The 21,494-nt window shown below is 45.4% G+C and overlaps 1 protein-coding gene and 1 long non-coding RNA gene across 4 annotated transcripts in view; both read right to left on the bottom strand.

Moving 5' to 3' along the window:
* The window catches only part of LOC103188234 (calcium/calmodulin-dependent protein kinase type II subunit alpha), a 49,046-nt gene extending 38,519 nt beyond the window's left edge, over positions 1-10,527 (bottom strand). For all 3 annotated transcript variants that reach the window (XM_007908143.2, XM_007908147.2, XM_007908145.2), the window contains exons 1-2: positions 10,250-10,527; positions 10,043-10,137 (exon numbers count right to left, since the gene is read on the bottom strand). In XM_007908143.2, coding sequence (XP_007906334.1) covers positions 10,043-10,137; positions 10,250-10,311 — 157 coding nt within the window. In that variant the 5' untranslated portion in view covers positions 10,312-10,527. The remainder of the gene's footprint in view (positions 1-10,042; positions 10,138-10,249) is intronic.
* A 1,669-nt stretch (positions 10,528-12,196) lies between these two features.
* LOC121850071 lies at positions 12,197-20,911 on the bottom strand. Its single transcript, XR_006085458.1, has 3 exons — positions 20,446-20,911; positions 19,069-19,071; positions 12,197-12,206 (listed from the first exon to the last, which is right to left on the bottom strand). It is a non-coding gene; the product is annotated as an uncharacterized LOC121850071 (long non-coding RNA).
* Positions 20,912-21,494: the final 583 nt, after the last annotated feature.

Raw genomic sequence — 21,494 nt, 5'->3', positions numbered from 1 at the left:
AGACTTCATGCATCCATTTACCTGGCTGTGAGGTTGTTACAGGTGAGAGTAATGTTTACAAAAATATAAATGATGAGGAGCAAGTATTTCTGTGGACGTTGCTTTGGAAATCAAAAGACTGAGAACAGTAAATAGTGTTGGAGATAATGACAAGAGATCACAAAACAGGTCTAGATGAATATTTGGATGGTCGGCCCATTTCACCTCACCCTTCCAGACCACCCCACCTTACTGTCTTCTGATTACACCAACGAGTTGTTGCTTAAATGAGTCCAGTGTCCTTACCTCAACTACCTTACCTGGTAACAACCACCTGGTAATCTGTCCATTCCAGCTGCTAATTTTTCTCAAAATAAAGAAATCCTTCCTGGTGTCTGTCCCAATGTCTCTCTCCATACCCTTATCCTGCTGCCTTGGCTCATAGACTCATAGAATCTTATAGCACAGAAGGAGGCCATTCGACCCATCATCCTGTGCTGGCTTTTTGAAAGAGCTACTCAATTAGTCCCCACTCCCCTGCTCTTACTCCAATATATGAATATATTCTATTCACCTGAAAACATTGTTCTGGGTTGACTTTGTCCTTTGGAAGCTAACAATATCAGCCCACACTGGTGTCAGTTTCTCACACCTCATTTCATTCTGCTTCTCTTGTAGGACCTGTGTGTGTGTGTTTTGTGACAATCAAAGGAAAGCTTGACTGACCTGGGGTTCAGATGCTCTCTGAGAAGAGGCATAATTTGTGGGAAATGAGCACAGCAGAGTCGTTTGTCGTAACCGATAGAGCTCAAATGTCACAGCAAAAGCCCACACAGCCCACACACTGCTCTCTGGATTCCTCCCACGTCTAATCCTCTCTGATTTGTGCAATGCCTTCTGCGGCTTGCCCAGAGAAAACCACTTTAAACGCAGTTTTAACTGTCCCGTCAGTCAGTTCTCTACTGACTGTTTTTTTAAATCTTGACAGGACACACGTGACTTCATATTTCAGTCACTGCCTGCTGCGTTTTCACCCTCAGAACACACAGTCAATTCACTTTACAGTGTATTCTGTGAACTGCTTTGAGACATCTCGAAGACATGAAAAGGCGCGAAATCAATTGCAAGGATTATTATTATACTCTACAGAAGACACTTGTGGTGTGTTTTGAGTGTGTACATTCGGTGTCTAGGCACTTTTGTTTTCATATTTGAATAAATCTTATCACAACAATAGAGCCTTCAAATTAACCCCGGAAAAACTTTGTTATTCCAGTTTCCCCTCCCCGGACCCCACCCTCTGCTCCTCCACCCTCTGAGGGAGAGCATTAGCAAGATTCCAGGTAGATTTGGCAGTGATGAGATTCGGATCTCAATCCACTGTGTGAATATAAAGGCAGTGAGGCAATAATCTGCAGAAAGACAGCCTTGCCCTCCCTCTCTGGAGACTTGGTACCTCAGGAGCTAAGATGGGATGAGATGCTGGATAAACTTGCCTATATTCCCCACAGCTGAGCAGGTTAAGGGGTGATCTTTAAAATAATGAGGTAATTGACAGCCGAGCAAATCCTCTCTTCCCTCTAGTCGAGGCAGATACAACAGGATATACTGTCATCTTCAAATTAGAGCCAAGATGGCCAAACATGAGATCGCACACCACCTTCACACAGAGGATCATGAGAACCTGGAACCCTATGCACTCGAAGGCCATTAAACCAAAAAGGAGATGAGATGAGTTGATACTCTGGAAGCTAAAGCATTCAGGGAGACGGAGAGAAGGGAAATGGGATTTTAAAATATTCCACAGGTATTCCTTAACCTGCACGTTATTCACCCGGATTGTTTTAATTTCCACTAATTTGTCCAGTTCCTATTGAAAACCTTTCTAGTTCCTGGCTCTATCACAGGTTTCTCCAGCATTTCCTATTCACTTACCTTCATCCTCGTTTTCTGAAGCCTTTTCATTTTACAACATCAACAACAACAACAATTTGCATTTATATAGCACCCTTCACCCAGGGCAGAGCCTCAGCGCACTGAAGTCATTTGAAGCCATTTGTGATAAACAGTTCCTCAGTCTAACGAGGTTCTCTGTAAAAACCTTTCTGCTAACCGTACCCTTTCTCCTTCTGATAAACCACAGTTGATGGTTTCTTGCGACTGACTGAAGGTGGTGGTATAACAAGCACACTGTTTCCTCTGTATGTCAGCACCAGGGAAGAGAGATCCCCCCCACCACACACACACACACACACACACAATGTGCCAGTCAGCCCTGGGGGTGGGGGATGGGGAATGTTGTAGCGTTGTGATTGAGACATAAGAGCTCACACTGGGAGAGCAGTGAGTCGCTGTTACAGAGGATGAGCCCATTAATCACTGCAGTGTGTTAGCCAGACACCCACAGCATTGTAACTACACCTCCCACCATTTGACAGGATTCCCTTTCAAAGAGATTTCATGCCTTGCTGGTTCTCTCATTCTACCCTTCAGCCTCCTGTCACACATCTCGAGCTGTTCTGAGCTGTTGTGAGGTTCACAATGGGCATCTCTGACGTACGCCCAGTGCTGCTTCAAAGCACCGAGCTCCAAAACTGTCTCACATCAAGTCATTTGCACCGAATATATTATAAAGTATTGTCGTGCTACCAGTGTGTGTCTCTTTTATCAGTTGATGTAGGCTTTGTTTTCAAATTCTCAGCGGGTCTAAAGCAAGATATTCAGAAGAGGTAATTGTCTTACAGCATCTCTGGCTGGAAACCTTGAGTGCATGGGAGTTCAGCTCTGGAAGTACATCTAAAGACTAGGTACCTGCAGGAATCTGTTCTCTGACAGAGACACTCTCTCATTATCTCTTCTCCTGAAACCATCAACTGGTGCCAGTCCCTGGAGCTCTCTCAAGGGGCCATCCTTCGTGTCGCTAACCTGACTGAATGGGTATCTTCAGTGAGCCAGGCCTTTGCTGTCCTCGCCAGGCACCACACACAGCAATGTGCCAGGTTTCCAGCACTGGCTAGCCATCATGGGTCATGTAGCAACTTGTTCTCTCTTCTCCCTAAACCCATGGTACTGAGATGATCAACTGGCCTTAAGGTGACATGTTTGGCAATGGAAAGTCAGAATCGAGCCCCACCTCTGTGCTGGTCTCTAGTCCGGTTCCTGAGCCAGGAGGGGCCGCAGTATTCCAGGGCACTCACTGCTGATGACAGGACCCCCTGGCCTGGCTCATCAGCAGGACCTGGAAGGGCTGATCAGTCACAGGGAATCCTCCCCCTCAGCTCCTGCAGCCAAAGCCCTAACTAACAGGTAGGGTAGTCCTACCTGGACAAGCAGCGGGAAAGTTTTCAGACAGATAGGACTCCATTTTCTAATTTTTCTCTATTTTCCTCTATCCTCTCTCTCTCTCTCTCTCTCTCTCTTTCTCTCTGTCCTAATATCATTTATTTAAACTTAAATGTTGCTTTCTTTCTGACCAATATTTCTTTCCTTAATTTTACATTTAAAAATGTCCCTTTAAATTCCTCTAGTGTTTGCTCTGAGCTCAGAGTGCCTGTACAGTACAGTCTGACTCTTTTCATTACTTTATTATTGAGTGTTGCTCTCCTCCCCCTCAGGCACCCACCCACGTACATTATTCTCCGTTGTGTGGGTGGACAGCCTCCTCTCTCTGCATCTTCGCTTTGTTGCCAGTTCCACTGGTTGATGGGCTGCTGACAGCACAAGGTAGCGAGCTGGCTTGCTGATGCTTTGCCTTGCTCAGTGAGAAAGCTTCCCGCCCGCACCCTTTCCACCCTGGCATGGGCACTCGCTGTGTGTGGGTGTGTGTGGGTGGGTGCCAGCTCTCATTCTGCACACTGTGGCTTCTGGAACAAACAATGATAGCTCCACACACTTTGCCATTACAAAAGCTCTGATCCATTCTCAGCCCTTAGAATTATAATAATAATCATTGCATTTGATATAGCACCTTATCAGGTCGTTGAGACATTTCAGAGCCCTTCACAGAATATAATGTAGAGTGGATTGACAGTATATTTTTGGGAGCAAAAAGCAGCAGCCAATTGCACACAGCAATGTCCCACAAGCAGTGGTGGATTGAGTGACAACATTTTTTTAAGGGATTATTGCCTCCAGAAAAGCCGACAGGCTGACAACCTACTGACTGCTACGTAAACAGAGGCGTGTGCAGTATGGGAACATGCCTCAGGTGTCACCCTGCCCGGGAATCGAACAGATACAATATATAGTTTGGGACACGACATTTGCAAGCGACTGCTAGGATGGTGGAAGGCGAACTGGATGGACCTAGAAATTCTTATGTTCCTATGAAGCACAGCGCTGAGGAGGAGCAGGCCCAGCTCAGTGCATTGAAACCAATTGTAGCAGCTTTACTGACTGCCAACCCAGATGGTCAAACCCCAAAGCTCAGACCGTCTGTTAGGATGGGCTTCACAAAGTGACTTTAACACTTGGTCCACTAGAGGGAGCCCTTTGAGTACCACAGACAGAGACCCACATCACATTGGCTTGAACCAGAGAGGTGATAGACACAGTGAAAGGAAGACTAATTCTAAAGCAATTACTGCACATTAATTGAAGTATCAGCCTGAGAGCATTATGGACATAACAATCTTTCTGTTCCATCAGGAGGCCAAATTTTAAATCCTCAATTAACAGCGTTTGAGTTTATACAGATAGAGCGATGTCTCACCGTGAGAATCCTCAACCTGAACAAGAGCACAGAGGGAATAGGTGAACAGAGGCACAGTCAGAGAGGAGGTTTGTCGTTGGCTTTGGAAGCAAGATGGTGGTGGTGAGATGGGGGAGAATGGACAGTAAAACTCCCCAATCCAGTGTTAAAAATAATAATAATTTGGTCACTCAATCCACGACTGTTTGTGGGACGCTGCTGTGCGCAATTGGCTGCTGTGTTTTGCCCACAAAACATACAGTCGATTCACTTTACAGTATATTCTGTGAAGAGTGATAAGGTGTTATATCAAATGGAGGGATAGCTATTATTATCAGGCAAGTTTCTCTGTACAGTAACATCCAATTCTTAATACTTGCCGATGGCTGGTGTTTGAGTAAACTGGTGACATTATCAGCTTCGAAATGGAATGAAATTACCCTTTAACTGATAATGCATACTGCACAGAAATGTGGCAAATTAGGTTAAACGAGACAGTTTTATCCTGAACTGAAATGAGACGTGATTAACAATCTGCTCAATCATGGTGTATCCCTTTTAAAAGAAGGCTGTTTGAATTGGATGGCATTTCTACTCTATTCCCAAACAGTTCATCAGATTTACTGTTACCATAAGTAGGCGTGTCAGTGAGATGAATACCGAGAGAGGGATTATTGCTATTATTTAGTGAATTGGTTACAAAGGCAATGTCACTGGAAGAGACAAGAGAAATAATAATAATCCTTGCATTTGATATAGCACATATATTATCACGTCTTTGTGACGTCTCAAAGCGCTTCACACAATATACTGTAAAGCAGAGTGACTGTGTATTTTCTGGCAAAATGGTTTCAGTTTTTGGAGCACCTCAATGTGAGCAGTTATTGGAGATAAGGCCATAACAACATTCAAAAGGCAATCGGATAAGTATTTGAATAGAAACAATATGAGATGGGGGTATGAGGGAAAAGCAAAGTAATGGGTTTAAAGTAGAGAACTCCAGTGGGGGAGCGAGCCCCAACACAGACAAGACGGGGAGAGAGCAAGCAGGGGATGGGGTTAGAGTAGAGAGCTCCAGTGGGGGAGCGAGCCTCAGCACAGACACGATGAGGAGAGAGAGAGGAGGTAATAACTCTGGTTACACTGGCACCAAACACCAAAGACCGTTAAACACAGATTTATTAACATTTCACCAAATGATTAATGTTTAATGTGCAGCAGAAACACAACACATTGTGAAAGTGATGGAGCGCTATTTATATTCCACTCGTGGTGCTGCTGTAATCTGTTTATGATTTCATTACTGCCAGGTCACCAGGTCAGCTCAGTGTGACGAATCGATCCATTCCCTCGGGTCACTTTAATGCCTCCCCTCCTGAACCAACTTTGTTCACTAGCACTAGTTTTTATGATAATAATCCTTGCATTTGATATTGGCTTTAGCTGGTTAGACTTCAGCAGTTACCCCAACGCACACTCTGGGCTCCACCCAAGCCTTGGCTCTTGCCAAACCTGCACCTAATGCTCTCCGGAATTAGTTAAGCAGAGGGGCGTCCCTCCAGGGAGAGAGAGAGAGAGAGAGAGAGAGAAAGCATTCCATTCCAACAATCTATCTCTGGGATTTCTATGTGTAGGTAAGATCTCAGTTTGGTTTGGATACTCCTAAGCACAGTGATGGGTTTCCGCGTATGTCAGACGCAAAAAAATTATCGTGCTCACAATGTCAAAACATCCCATCACTGAATGCGGTGATTGCCTGCCCTCAAGCACCATCTGGTTGAGGCACTGGAAGTTGTGGAACCACACTTCCTATATGAGTCACTGCTTTTGGGAGAGGAGCAGGGAGCAACTTAGAGAAAGAAAAATAATCTCAAGGGTTTAGTCGTTTGACCAATGGAGTGGATGAACAACCTAAAGCCGCAGATAAGACATCACAGGTTCCCTTATCAGCAATTCTTTGACAATCCCTCCCTTCCTCCGTTTAGGTTTTGAAAGATAATTCAGCCTGGCAACCTTTCAACCAAGCAAGCTCCCAGCCGTCTACAAATTACATTATCCCCGGCGGTCTGTCTTTCATAAACTCATTAAACACATCAACACAGACTGAAAACACATTTAACTCCACACTGCATAGATAATGCCTAACGCCCGACTGACTCAATGTGAAATTATTCAAATAACAAAGTTCACCAAGCCTCCATTATAACATACTGCTCTGTGGAGCCCACAGGAAGTGACATCAGTCTGATCTGATGATCTGATCGCTGGCTATTGTTTACTGTGTGGCCAGTCAGCTGACTGTGTGTGTACCTGAGACATCACCAGTCATAACATTACCATGTGGACACGTTGATGCCAATCATGCCCTTCTTTAAGGTTGGTTGGTTTATTGTCAACCCCCCCCACCCCACCACCACCTCCTCCAAACAACTGCATTGTAACAGGATTGTCTGACAATAATCTGACTTGGGAGAGCTGGAGTGCTGCTAGAGCTGCGAGTCCACCTTCGTATCCCCACCCTCCACCCCTCCTGATCCCAACCCCCAGTTCGGGACCAAATCCCTGACTGTCCAGCACCTTGGGACATTCTCCTGATATGAATGGTGCTGAGTAAATGTCACGTGTTGGTGGTGATGGTGGTTGCTGTTGGATGGCATGTATGGCGTGAGCTCTGCTCTGTATGTAAATGGAGCTGATGTTGGATTCCACTCCTGTGCCAGTGCTGGGTTTGTGTTGGCCAAGGCAGCATTGCCCAGACCTGGCTGTACCCTGCACCAGGTGAGACCTCTGCCTGGTCCTGTCCTGCCCATGGGGGCCTCAATGGCAACACTCACTCACCTTTTCACCATGTCCCTCAAGGGCTCTTTCCTCCAGATTTCACCCAGTCACACATTGTTTCTGACTTACTGCCCTTCCCTGTAACTTACTCATTAAGGAACCCATTTCTGTCTGACACCCTCCTTTATCCCGCACTCTGCAACTACAATTCATCGGTGATTTTAGTGATAAAATTCCTCAAATGCTCGAATGCAAGTTGTGATTGTTGTTGTTGTTGTGTGATTCCTTTAGCTTTTACAGTGTCTCTCAGATCACCTCAAACTCTCTTCAGCTCCGAAGTGATCACAGACCCAACCCGCGTTCCAAAACCTTAAATTCTTCATTTAGATTCAGAATAAACAGGATCAGCTGAAAACAAACCCAGCTTCAGGAAGAGAGCAGCTTTGACAATAAAATAGAATATTTGATCTTTAGCAGATGAGAGCGTGTGTTGCCAACACTCCCACTCTACGTGGGTGGTCTATTGTGTGCCCATGTACACATCCTCCCCTCCTCTCACACACACACTCGCACACACGCATACACTCAATGCCTCATCCATTGGCACCCACATTGAGTCCGATTTCCAAGAGCACCACAGTGATGTGCACGACTAGACTGACTCACAGTACCTGAATCGCTTTGTAGATGCAGTTAATAGCATTCAATTCAGCATCAGCCCACAGGGTTATTACAGGAGGCAGTCTCTAGATCATTGCAATGCATTTGTTCTTTTACTGTTAGTGATTAATATCACTCACCCCCAACACACAGGACCTCGTACACACATGGACTGGCTGAGAATAGTCATTCATGGTCAAAATACAAGTTACTCAAAGACTCATTTTGGCTGATGATTAATACAGAGGCAGTTGGTAGAAATTGATATAAACACCCAAGTGGGGGCAGTGGGTTTTCAGCTCTCAGCTCAGCCCGGTGGCACAGAAGTCTCCTGTGTTGGCTGTGAGGGTCTCCGTGTGAGATAAGTTTGGGGCCAGGATCAGCCCTATTCCCAGTGGGGATAGATTCACAACAACAAGGTGTCCATCATTCAGCAATCCTGGGGGGAATCTCAGGCAGTGGGAAGGGTTTCACTCTGAGATAGGGAATAAGATAGCGGGGTTTAAATTGGGGCAATTGATAAATTCTTAGCAACTGCCTGACACACCCTCTGTCTAGTGGAGTCCTGTAATTCAGTGGTTAGAGCGCTCACCTCGCAAACAAGGGGAGCGGGTTCGATTCCTGGGTGGGGCAAGACCTTAGCCACGTTTCCTTATTCCACACAGCTCTGTTTACCTAGCAGAAAGTAGGAACTCGGTTGTTTAGTCGACTGTTGGATTGCTTTCTGAAGGTAATAATTCCTTCAAAAAAATAATAAATTGTTCACTCAATCCACAACTGTTTGTGGGGACGTCGCTGTGCACAATTGGCTGCTGTGTTTCGCCCACAAAATACACAGTCATTACACTTTACGGTGAAGCGCTTTGAGACATTTCAAAGACGTGATAAGGCACTGTATCAAATGGAAGGATTATTATATCTAGGCTTGGACAAAGATAACAGCTGTGTGGGGGAGATAGCAGGGAATGGCCGGGGTCTATGTATCTAAACCGTTGCCAGCACCAACCTCAGGAGAGGAAAGTGAAAGGGATAGAAAACCATCTCTCTATACTATACACACACAGGCGCACACACACACCTGCTCTCTGTTTACCTGTGTGTTTACCTCCATACATTTGGTACACAACACAAAGCTAATTGGGAGGGACTGTGAGGTGCCTGTTACAGTATCACAGACTCTCTAGATCTGCCATTGTCACAATGGCAGAGAAACGCAATGGTGTTTTGCCCACAAAATATACAGTCACTACATTTTACAGCGTATCCTGTGAAGCGCTTTGAGACATTCCCGATGACATGAGAAGGCGCTGTATCAAATGCAAGGATTATTATTACCAAACAAAAGTGTCAAAGCACAATCAATCGGAGTTCAGACATCTGCACCTTTCTATTTATCGATCAGAATCTGGGTGGATTTATTGGTTTATCCTCACGTCAAACATTGCAGTGTTAAAGCTCAGAAACTCTTTCGGTGTTTGAGAAAGCAGTACTCACTCTCCACACTTTCCCTCCTCATTTTATCTGGAGGGATTATCTGTTTGAGTGACTTGAGATACAACCATCACTTTCTCTCTTTCCCATCACTCCCTCCCTTTCTCCCCCTTTCTTCCCCTCTCCTCCCTCACCCCATCTCCTCTCTGTCTCTCTCTCTCTCTGCCCCCCTCTACCCTCTCTCCCCCATTAGATATGTATCTCAGTGTAGCAGTCACAGTTGTATCTCTGATGGGTTTGGATCCTGTGGTGCTGATGCAGCCACAGGTGCTGGTACCTGGAGAGGAGCAGTGAGCAGAGCTGTGGAGATGGAGCTCAGTGGACAACCTGCTGATAGTTCTCTCAGAGAGAGAGAGAGAGCGAGAGGGAGCGAAGTCTCAACCTGAGATCGCAACAAAACTCAAAGCGTTCCAGACGAAGCCGGGAGTCATTCCCTACACTTACCCCGGGCAGACAATTTCTTGGTGTTGATAATCTTGGCCGCGTAATCCTGTCCAATCAGAGTCTTCACACATCTCTTGACCACCGAGAAGGCTCCCCTGAAAATCACCAAAACACACATTTACATTCGCAGCGAATCCCAAACAAAGGAACCGCAAAGGAACTGTGCAATAACTGTGTGTTGTTTGTGTTACTGTGAAAATGCCTTACTTGCCCAGCTCCTCGTAAAGCTGATACTCCTCACTGAACCTGGTGCAAGTTATCGTTGCCATGTTGTCGGTACTGTATCTCTCCCTCTCCTTCTCTCCGTCTCACTCTCTCTCTCTCTCTCTCTCGCTGTCTCTCTCTTCCCTTCCTCAGCCTCCAGCTCCCAAACCGGTTGATTGACAGCTCACCCAATGATAACCGTGGAAGCCAGCCAGTACTAATCTCACCCTCTCCACATCACTCCCCTACTCTCATCACACACTCCCCCTCCAACCCGTCTACGTTTCCAAAGCAACAGCATCGCGCTCCAAAGAAGCCACTTTTAACTCTTTAATTACTGAATGTTCAGGGCTGTGTGAGTGTGTGTGTGTGTGTGTGAGTGAGTGTTTGTGTGGGTGTGTGTGAGTGTTTGTGTGTGTGTATATGAGTGAGTGTTTGTGTGGGTGTGTGTGTGTGTGAGTGTTTGTGTGTGTGTATGAGTGAGTGTTTGTGTGTGTGTGTGTGAGTGTGTGTGTGTGTGTGTATGAGTGAGTGTTTGTGTGGGTGTGTGTGTGTGAGTGTTTGTGTGTGTGTATGAGTGAGTGTTTGTGTGGGTGTGTGTGTGAGTGTGTGTGTGTATGAGTGAGTGTTTGTGTGGGTGTGTGTGTGAGTGTGTGTGTGTGTGAGTGAGTGTTTGTGTGGGTGTGTGTGGGTGTGTGTGTGTGTGTGCGCTCACACCCCTGGCTTTACTCAGAAACAGCCACGTATCAAATAGCAAAGACTCCAGATTGACAACAAAGAGGATTTTGTTATTGACCAAAAAATCTCCGGGCTTCAAACAAAGAGGAAACAGAGAAACATGATTGGGAGCAGATTATCCCTCTTCGGGTCTCCAGTCCAATCAATCAGGGCAGTAAAATATCGGTCAACTTTAACTACTCTTTGACTCTATCTCCACGGATAGAGTTAGGCAAGTTTCCTTATTCCACACCTCTCTGTTTACCCAGCAGTAAGTAGGAACCCGGTTGTTTGTCGATTGATGGATTATTTTTAAATTATATTTTAAAAATTTGTTCACTCAATTTGGTCACTGTTTGTGAGACGTTGCTGTGTGCAATTGGCTTCTGTGTTTCTCCTACAAAATATACAGTCTATTCACTTTACAGTATATTCTGTGAAGCGCTTAGAGACAATATGATAAAGCACTGTATCATATGCAGGGATTATTATTATAGTATTAACAAAGAGGATTTTGTTATGGACTACAAATCTCTGAACTTTAAACAGAGAGGAAACAGAGATTGTGAGCAGAGTGGGGTTGAGTTTCTGGTCTCCAACCCAATCAGTAGGTTTTCAAGCACCATGGGACTCTACCCTATGTCAGAGGTGCTATATAAATACAGGTTGCTGTTGTTGTACATCCTAGAGGCCCTCCTGGGAAAGTGGATACAGATTGTAGCCTCTCTATCAGCTATACAAAGGGCATTTATTATGTCACACACTGAGTACAGGCAGTTAATAGTGACCTAAAAGCCATCTCAGCTTCCGATAAAATGCTTTGTGTCCGTGATTGTCGCCTCAAGAAACGCTCCCCAAATGTTACCATTAAAAGATAACGGATCATCATCACAGGAGAGAAGAGCCCTCAGGACCTCGGCAGAGGGACAGGTGTGGTTGACAAGCCTCTCACTGGGTCTCTCCCACCCCCGGCCTGGAGCAATGGGTCAGGCTCACAACAGGGATTCCCACACACTGAGCTCCTGGTTTCAGGCAACTCACCAGCAGAGCAGAGCCAGGGCAGCAGCCCAAACCAGTACCATTTACTTAAAATAACCCTGCAAAGCACTGATAACCCGAGGGATGGATATTGAGTGAGGAGTAGGAGGGATGAGGGATCTGAGGAACAACTGACATTTACACAGAACCTTTCGTGTCGGGAGGACGTCCCAAGCTGCTGGACAGTCAGGGATTTGGATCTGAGCTGGGGTTTGGGATAAAACAACATAAGATCAGAACAGGGTTAAAAAGTCACACTTCACTCTATCAATGTGTGGAATGTTATGCTAAAATTCTGTTAGGAACAGCAGGTTTCAATACAATACAGGGAGGAGGAAGAGAGCGTGTGTAGCTTACGAGAAAGGGAGCTTAGGAGAAGCAAGAGAATGGAAAATAGCGTTGATCCTGGTCGTGTGTTTGTGGGGACGCTGCTGTGTGCAATTGGCTGCCGGGTTTCGCCTCCAAAATATACAGTCAATTCACTTTCCAGTCTATTCCGTGAAGCGCTTTGAGATGTCTCAAAGACATGATCAGGCGTTACAGCAAATGCAAGGATTATTATTATTAATAAAAACAAGACCGGTTAAGACCATAAGATGTAGGAGCAGGAGTAGGCCATTCAGCCCCTCTAGCCTGCCCCACCATTTAATAAGATTGCGGCTGATCTTCTAACCTAATTCCATTACCCGCCCTATCCCCATATCCCTTAATCCCTCGATCCTTTAGACATCCTTTAGAAATCTAGGAGAGAGTCAGGGGCCAGAAGTGAGGAGAGACTGCTGTCAGATGATGAAGTTTTGTGTGTGAGTGAGCGAGGCTGCGGTTTGCTGGCAGCAGATGGCTCTGACTCGTGTGGGATTGTTATCTTGATAGAAACTGAAGGAGCAACATTATATTCTCTCTAAATTTGGTGGCAGATTCTCCCCTCACCTTGCACAAACCCACCCAAGTCAGCGAGTAAATTCTTCTGTGATTTACAGGAGCTGCACGGCTTTCACATCTCATTCCTTGTCCCAGCCAAAGTCCTGGACTGTTCTAGTCAAGATCAGCTCACTCCGTACAGACCGGCAATGGGATCAACCTGGAGGGAAATAACAAAGTGGGGAAAGAGCAGGGAAATGGTATTTAGAACTGAGAGCTCCAGGTGTGTGTGGACTGAGAGAAAGCCCCAGCACAGGCACCAAGAGCCAAATGACCTCCTGTTGTGATGTGTTGTTGGTCCCAGTACCTGTGGGAATGCAGTTATCTGTGGGTTTCCCAGAGCAGTTTGGTCAGGAGGACATCTGCTCCAGGCAGGTGCCTGAAATCGTGATGGTTTTGAGCTTTTTATTGGTGACTGGTGATGGCACTGAGTGAGGGAATGAATTCCATTTACACTTGTTAATTTCTCTGTCGAGAAACAGTTTTACAAACATGATTAAATGAAGATGATTAGTAAGACATCACCCCAGCAAAGCGATCCGCCAATTGACTAACAACTGGGTTCCTACTTACTGCTGGGTAAACAGAGGTGTGAAGTAAGGAAACTTGCCTAAGGTTTTGCCCTGCACAGGAATCAATCTCGGGTCCTCTTGCTTGCGAGGCGAGTGCTCCAACCACTGAGCTGCAGGACTCCAGTAGATATGTAACCAGCTTTTCTTTGGGTTGCTGGTGAATTTCTGCTCTATCTGTAGACGAATGGATTCCCAGGGCACAGTTCCATCATAGAAGCCTCAAAGCTTCTTATCGACAGGTCGATTACCTCTCGCTTTCTCCCTAGTTTAGAGCTTCTCCTCAGGACTGGATGATTCATTCACATTTCAGCCTCTTTCACACAAATCACAATCGGTTGTTTCGCAAATGTGACAAATTAGACAGCAAAAGGAAGTCATTGTTGATGCTTCTAATGGTTGGTAAACATTGCAAGTTATACCCCCAGTGTTCCCCTTCTCTCTGTTAAAATCTTTCAGGCTTTGCTTAACCATCAGTTTAATTGATCCACATCAGTTTCCCTTTGTATTTATTCCTATTGTCACACAGTTTAGTCATTGGCACATTTTATAATAATGACAAGACTTGATTATCCTCAGGAAATTTACAAATAGCCTGACCCTGAGCAGACTCTGTGTGATCTGTTTCCCATTTCACTTTCCTACTTCAAGACTTTTTCTTGAGTCAGATTTCCAATTAAATAATAAGAATCCTTGCATTTGATATAGCCAATTTGTATCTGATTAGAATAATAAAAAACCATAGCATTAAACTGATCCAGCCTAAACCAGTGTTAACTTCCCAAAGGAGCTCACTGCTCCAACCCCAGGACCTTCCTCTTTTCCCTTCCTCTTCATAATCTTCCTCTTCAACTTTTGTCTCAGAATTCTGGGCAATTGAGTGGTGCCCACTGGGCATTGTGTTGAGAATTGTTCCAAATAACGCCTTATCACGTTGTTGAGACGTATCAAAGCACTTCACAGAATATACTGTAAAGTGAATTGACTGTATATTTGTGGGCGAAACGCGGCAGCCAATTGCACACAGCAGCGTCCCACAAACAGTCGTGGATTGAGCGACCACATTTTTTTTTAAGGAATTATTACACCCGGAAAGCAATCTGTCAATCAATTAACAACTGGGTTCCTACTTACTGCTGAGTAAACAGAGGTGTGTGGAGTAAGGAAACTTACCTAATGTTTCACCCTATCTGAGAATTGAACCCAGGTCTTCTTGCTCGCGAGGTGAGTGCTCTAACCACTACAGTTTGGACTTGTTTCATTGAATCATTGTTTCATCGGGAGAGAGACAGGGCTTCCTTCCCACTGGTATTCCTGTTTGTAATATGTGAAACGTTAAGACACCCACTTTCCTTATTTGCCACCGAATAACACTTATGTAATGAATGTGTGATGCAACTTTCCTATTACAAAATGAAAAAATATTCATCAGATGGCGAGATGGGAGGTGTTTATCGGAAAGCACAATGAGTCCAGACGAGAACAAACAGACTTGCCCACAAACAGCTTAAGTTTATTTGTCAGAAATATTCCCTTATCAAGAATCGGTTGAAATGGAATTGACAGTCTAACAGAAAGGCAGAGGAATAATAGACTGTATAATGGAGACTAAGTAAAGAGCATCACGTCACATTAACATTAACATGAACATGAAGAGAGTGTTTGATTTACTGCACTGAGGAGAATTAGCTGGGCTGCAAAGCTTCATCAGGTCAGACTGCTCTTAATTTAAAATAAATCAACATCTGGGTTTGTAAATGACACATCGCTGCCAGGGCCAAATACCGTCTGAATGAATAGTCAAACAGGAAACGTGTGACAACTGCCTTGGACAAGCAGACAAAGCCTTGAGTCATATTGGCTGAGATCTAATGGGGTTTGGCTTTGTGAAACTCCTTTAAACTCGTACACTGGACCTGGACCTAATGTTCCTGAAATCCAGGAATGGTAAGCTGTGTGGTTTTTAACTGGTTAGACTCCAGCAGTTACCCCAACTCACAGTCTGTTGAATCACTGGCGTACTGGTTTGAGGGCATTTCTGCACGTACACACTTGCCTTGGATTACTGTGGAGCTGCCGGCCTTTACCTGGTGTGAGGTCTCCTCTTGCTCAGTTTATAATAATGATAATAATACTTGCGTTTGACACAGCGTCGTATATCACCTCATTGAGACGCCTCAAAGTGCTTCACAGGATACACCGTAAAGTGAACTGACTGTGTATTCTTTGGGCACAACACGGCAGCCAATTGCGCACAGCAGGTGTCCCTGCAGTTTCTATGCTGGGCTTGTGATCCATCATCTCGCTCATTTGCTGTGTGCTCCGCACAGCCAAAGGTCACACAGCAGCAATCCCGGCCATGTGCATTTTGGAAAATAATCGTTATTCCCGAGTGATTCCCTGATGCTCAGCTGCAGTCTCCTACACAGCGAAGCTGTGCCTGTCTCCCTCGCTGTCAGCACCATTACATTAGAAAGTTCCATGAGAAGGAAGTGTGGACTAAGAGCTATTGGCCAAACATACCCTTCCTTCTACGGTCAACATAAACCCTATCCATCGTGTGCTTTGCCTCACTCACTGACTCCCTCCCTCTCTCCCAGTCTCTGGGGTACGGTCAGTAAACAGCCTCCCCGAACCCCAACATATGGGAGAGAAAAAAAGAAAAGTAACAACATATTTTCACTGTTACATCACCTGCCAGCGTCCTAACCCGCGGTGGAATTGAAGCAAAGTCAGGTTGGATCTGCTGCGATGTGGTTGGACGACGGCTCTACCTCCGAGCTGTTCTGAGGAGATCAGACTGCCCCCGCCCGCCATGCCCACTACCCCACCTCGCCCCACCCTGCCCCACCACCCCCAGCCCCTTGGCATGACCTGGGATGACGCCCAGTGCCCCCCATGCCCCCAGATTCCCCCCCAGGGCGTGGTTTGCGCTCAGGTTTTTTTCAGGAATTCTCGGCTGCCCTCCACCGTGTGAGGCCCATTGCGTTTCTCACCGGAGAGGAACCATAGCAACAGTACCATTCACTGCTCGTAACTAGGTCGTTCTTCACAGTTATTCTTTCCAGAATTTTCTGAACATCAAACATAAGTTGAGNAAAAAAACTAATCCTGAGGCAGCCAGTCAGGCCAGGTCTGGCTAACCACCGTCACACACAGTGGCCTCTCACTCACTCACTCACTCACTCGCTCGCTCGCTCGGTCACTCAGTCACAGAGCTCCCCAACACGCAGTGTGATACTGACTGAAATATTAATCTATAAACAAGGCTATTTTTCTATCTGAAGCTGGAGCTGTGTTTCCTGGGTTTTAATAAATCCTGCATCACAGCGTTTCACTGACAAGATCATCACCCAACTGTTGAATCTGAAATTGTAAAAGCATTTGAAAAGGAATTGGATAAGCGATGGCAGAGAAACAATATAAATGGTGCAGGGAGAGAGCATGGAATGGGGTTAAAGTAGAGAGCTCCAGTGGGGGGAGCGAGCACCAGCACAGGCACGATGGGGGGGGGGGGGGGGAGAGAGAGAGAGCAGGGAATGGGATTAGAGGAGAGAGATAATTTTATGAGCAAATACTCGTGAAGTAGAATGAAGTGCTCTTTCATTACATAACCACACAGATTTCTGCAGGAGTTGCCAGAGCGCTCTCTTGCCAGTTTTCAGATGACTGTGATCATTATATGCAAATTTCCTGAGGCTTCAGCACTGTGAAGCGGGTGTGATTTACAAAGCTAATACAAGGATATATACAGGACATTAAACACACAGAGTTTCTGAATATTTTTACGCAAATAATAATCTCTTCATTTTAACTGATATAAAAACAAATCTCAGCTGATTGGTAGTCACTGCCCAGCATGACAAAGCTTGCGACACAGCTTTCTCAATGGCAAGCTGGTTAGACTCCAGGGGTAGGTGGGAGGCCTGGAAATCTCAGCTTGGATTTGGTGACTCTTAAGCAGGTGATGGGTCCGTGTGTGTCAGACACCCGGCTGACCAGAAAACCATGTGTTTGAGTAGCTCGAATTAGGAAAGTTCTATTCCATTCCTGATGTGTAGGGCGCTTGGTGTTTTAGTTGGGGAGGCAGAAAAAGGTTACAGTTGACCCTGGGCTAGAAAAGGAGGTAAATCAAGCTGAGTTTCAGCTCCTAACTGACTCTCTCCCTTCCCTTTGCCACACACGGTGTCTTACATCTGGCAGGACATGTGAACTTAACATCTGGTGAGTGCTTGCCTGAGTTATCAGAGGGAACTCTACCCTGGCACCTAAAGAGGAGAACAACACAGGGAGCTAAAGGCTGGAGCAATGGCTGAGTACTGTACTGTACCAATCTGTACCTCTCAACTGCCCGAGGTCTCAGTCACACTGATCTGGTCACTAACAGGCATGTTGTGCTCCTGATGCTGTTTTTAGAATCATAGAATCTCACAGCATAGGAGGCCATTCGATCCATCGTGCCAGCTCTTTAAAACAGCTACCAAGTAGTCCCACTCCCCCACTCTTACCCCAACTAGTCCCACTCCCCCGCTCTTACCCCAACTAGTCCCACTCCCCCACTCTTACCCCAACTAGTCCCACTCCCCCACTCTTACCCCAACTAGTCCCACTCCCCCACTCTTGAACCAAAGCCCTGCAATGTTTTCCTTTTCAAGTACATATCCAATTCACTTTTGAAAGCTACTACTCTCTCAAACTTTTCTGGTTATGGTTTAAGTGAAGATTTTCCTTTATTCCCTGGTTGAGGAAGCAATAAGCAATAAACAGCTGGTGATGTAGTGCCTTCCCACAAGGGATTAGCATCTGAAGTGTGACGGAGGCACAATATGTGAGTGAATTATAACCATCAGTGACACATCACACCCACAAGCACTCTGGCTCTGGAGCAGGGAGAAGGCTGTGGATATTAATGGGAATTTCACCTTGTTCTTTTCTCATTGTTTTCTCAGCAGAAACAGCCCCACATCCTGCACTTTACGCTCAGTGGTGTTCTTTCTTCATTATTAGGTGACTCACTTTCATTGAGCATCACAAATTCAATAGTAATAATCTGCCTTAAAGGGAATCTTCCCATTCTAAAAATCATGAGATTTCCAAATCAGCCAGGGTCTCCGTAAAAATGGCCTTAATTGCATTACGATGTTTGATGGGTCACAGTGGAGTCCTGTCTCGTAGTGGTTAGAGCATTTGCCTCGCAAGCGAGAGGACCCGGGTTTGATTCCCAGGCTGGGCAAAATTTTAGGCAAGTTTCCTTACTCCACACGCCCCTGTTTGCCTACCAGTGAGTATGAACCCAACTGTTAGTCGATTAGCAGATCACTTTCCAGGGTAATAATCCCTTCAATAAAAAAATAATACTGTAATTTGGTCACTCAGTCCATGACTGTTTGTGGGACGCTGCTGTGCACAATTGGCTGCTGTATTTCACACACAAAATATACAGTCAATTCACCTTACAGAGTATCCTGTGAAGCACCTTGAGAGGTTTTAACGACATGATAATGCACTATATTAAATGCAAGAATTATTATAAGGAACATCTAGAGCCAGATACCAAGAGAAAGGGGTAGCAGAGACATGCTGACCTTGTGTTACATTTACAGCAGCACCATGGATTCCAGCCTTTACAACAACAACGAACAACAAAATTACAATTATAGAGCGCTTTTCACGTCGGGAGGATGTCCCAAAGCGCTGGTGTTTATCAGGGTGTTCAGGGGCTTTGTCAACAGCTGTAGTTGGACATCGCACAAGACACTGACAAGAAACATCAGAAGCCTTTTAAGATTCAGAGAAAGTTGTGCTAATTGGCTGGTAAATTGGATGAATTTTGGAGATGAGAGCAAGGCAGTTGCACAGCACACAACGAGCTGTGTGTCTGTCTGTGTGTTGCCAGGGGTTGTGTTTGTGCGTATGTGTGTGCTCTGAGATAGAAGAGCAAATATTGGTGTAGCTTTCACTGAGGATTGTGACTGTGATATTGTAACTATATCGCAGTGACTGAGGAGGAAGATGTTGCCCATTTTCTTTTTCCAATATTCTCCTTCATTCAGGAACGAGATCCCTTTTCCCGTCCCCTAGCTGTGACTGTCAGCTGGCGATGTAATCTATCTGTGCCCTCCTGTATGTTCCTGTGCCCAGAGAGGCTTTGTTAAAATTATCTTTATTTCAAACCTATTCATCAATCTATACAACATCTTAACACACAGCAAAGGCTGAGCCGCAGAACAAGCAACATGTCTGTCACTTTCATCCATCGTCCCAAACCACCTTGTAGAACAGAGTCCGTGAGCTGCCAGAAGGGAGGGTTGTACCTGGTAATGCATGGCTGCTCCTCACTGTTTGTTGTGAATTAATTAAGCTTGTAAGTAAGCAGCAACTCGCAAGCTTCATCTAATTACTCCTCCTAATTGTTTACAATGCAACAGTTCTGTGGGAGCTTAGTGTTCAATGTTTTTTCTTACTTAAACGGAGCACTCATTGTAGAATGAGCATTACTATGTTTCCTGCGTCTCTAACCCTGACCTGGCAGTGTGGACACACAGTGTAGAGGAGCTTTACTGTGTCTGTAACCCTGACCTGGGAGTGTGGACACACAGTGTAGAGGGAGCGTTACTGTGTCTCTAACCCTGACCCAGGAGTGTGGACACACAGTGTAGAGGAGCTTTACTGTGTCTGTAACCCTGACCTGGGAGTGTGGACACACAGTGTAGAGGGAGCGTTAATGTGTCTCTAACCCTGACCTGGGAGTGTGGACACACAGTGTAGAGGGAGCGTTACTGTGTCTCTAACCCTGACCTGGGAGTGTGGATGGACAGTGCAGAGGGAACTTTACTGTGATGAACACAATATCACCCAAATGTTTCCAGTATAAGAGCTGATGCACTGCCAGACATTTTGGTGAAATAAATAGTCAATAAGAGAGAAACCGTGGCCCAATATTAGCACCAACACATTTCTGCCATAGGTTTCAATAATTCAGATCTCATCTGTCGCCTGAATCCCTCGTAACCCTGGCTAGTGGTGTGAGAGAGAGTGTTTTATTTTTAGCTTGTCCAGCACTGAGGTTCCCTGGTTGACTCAAGTTGGTGAATGTATTACCTAGTGTGAGACTGAGCTGATCAGCCTTGCCCAGGAAGGTCCTGTGTTCAGGCTGCGGTTTGTGTTGTTAGCTGATCTCTGCAGTACAGCGTTATAGAGTGGCTTTCACTTAAAATTCTCCGCACTCTCTGTTTTTTGGATAATTATCTTATATTTAAGCTCTTGAATCACTGACACATAGACAGTTTTACCAACATAGGAATGTGACACATAAGAAAAACATTTTCTCCAGAAAGTGTGTAAGAGTTAAATAAATGTTGGGGTTTATTTTGCTATTTCAAGTTGAACACAACCAGGTGATGGGCAGTGGGGGGGGGGGGGGGGGTCTCCTTATCACTGACTCCACCAATGGACTGGTTGGTGCAGTCACACCTCACAGTGTAACGGAAGCTCACAGACCAGCCACTGCCAAACAAACACACTGCTGTTGACTGGAGGAATCGGGCTTCACTCCTCCCTATCCCTCACTCTCAGACAAGTCAAAGCCAGTGAGCTGGGAGCACCATTCCCCCATTGTCAGCCCACTGTCCTGTGGCGCCGGCTATCAGATGCACAGCTACTAATTGTGTGTGTAGAAAAATTTAAAAATCAGACGTTAATAAAAAAAACGAAAAATCTGCTCGCTCAAGACTGCAGTTCTCCCAAACTTAGACCAGTGAACTGTTTGGAAACCCAGCATCAGTCACATAGCCCAGAATAATAATCCTTGAGTGTGATATAGTGCTTTTCATGTCTTCTAGACGTCTCAAAGCGCTTCACAGAATATACTGTAAAGTGAATTGACTGTATATTTATGGATAAAACCTGGCACAGCAGTGTCCCACAAACAATCGTGGATCGAAGTGACCAATTTATTGTTGTTTTTTGTCCTTCAGCGATTATTATCAGGGTGTGTGTGGAGT

This window comes from Callorhinchus milii, unplaced genomic scaffold (assembly GCF_018977255.1).
Source record: "Callorhinchus milii isolate IMCB2004 unplaced genomic scaffold, IMCB_Cmil_1.0 Scaffold13, whole genome shotgun sequence".
Lineage (NCBI taxonomy): Eukaryota > Metazoa > Chordata > Chondrichthyes > Chimaeriformes > Callorhinchidae > Callorhinchus > Callorhinchus milii.
The sequence above is the reverse complement of the archived record's forward strand: the minus strand, read 5'-3'. Positions and strand labels throughout refer to the sequence as shown.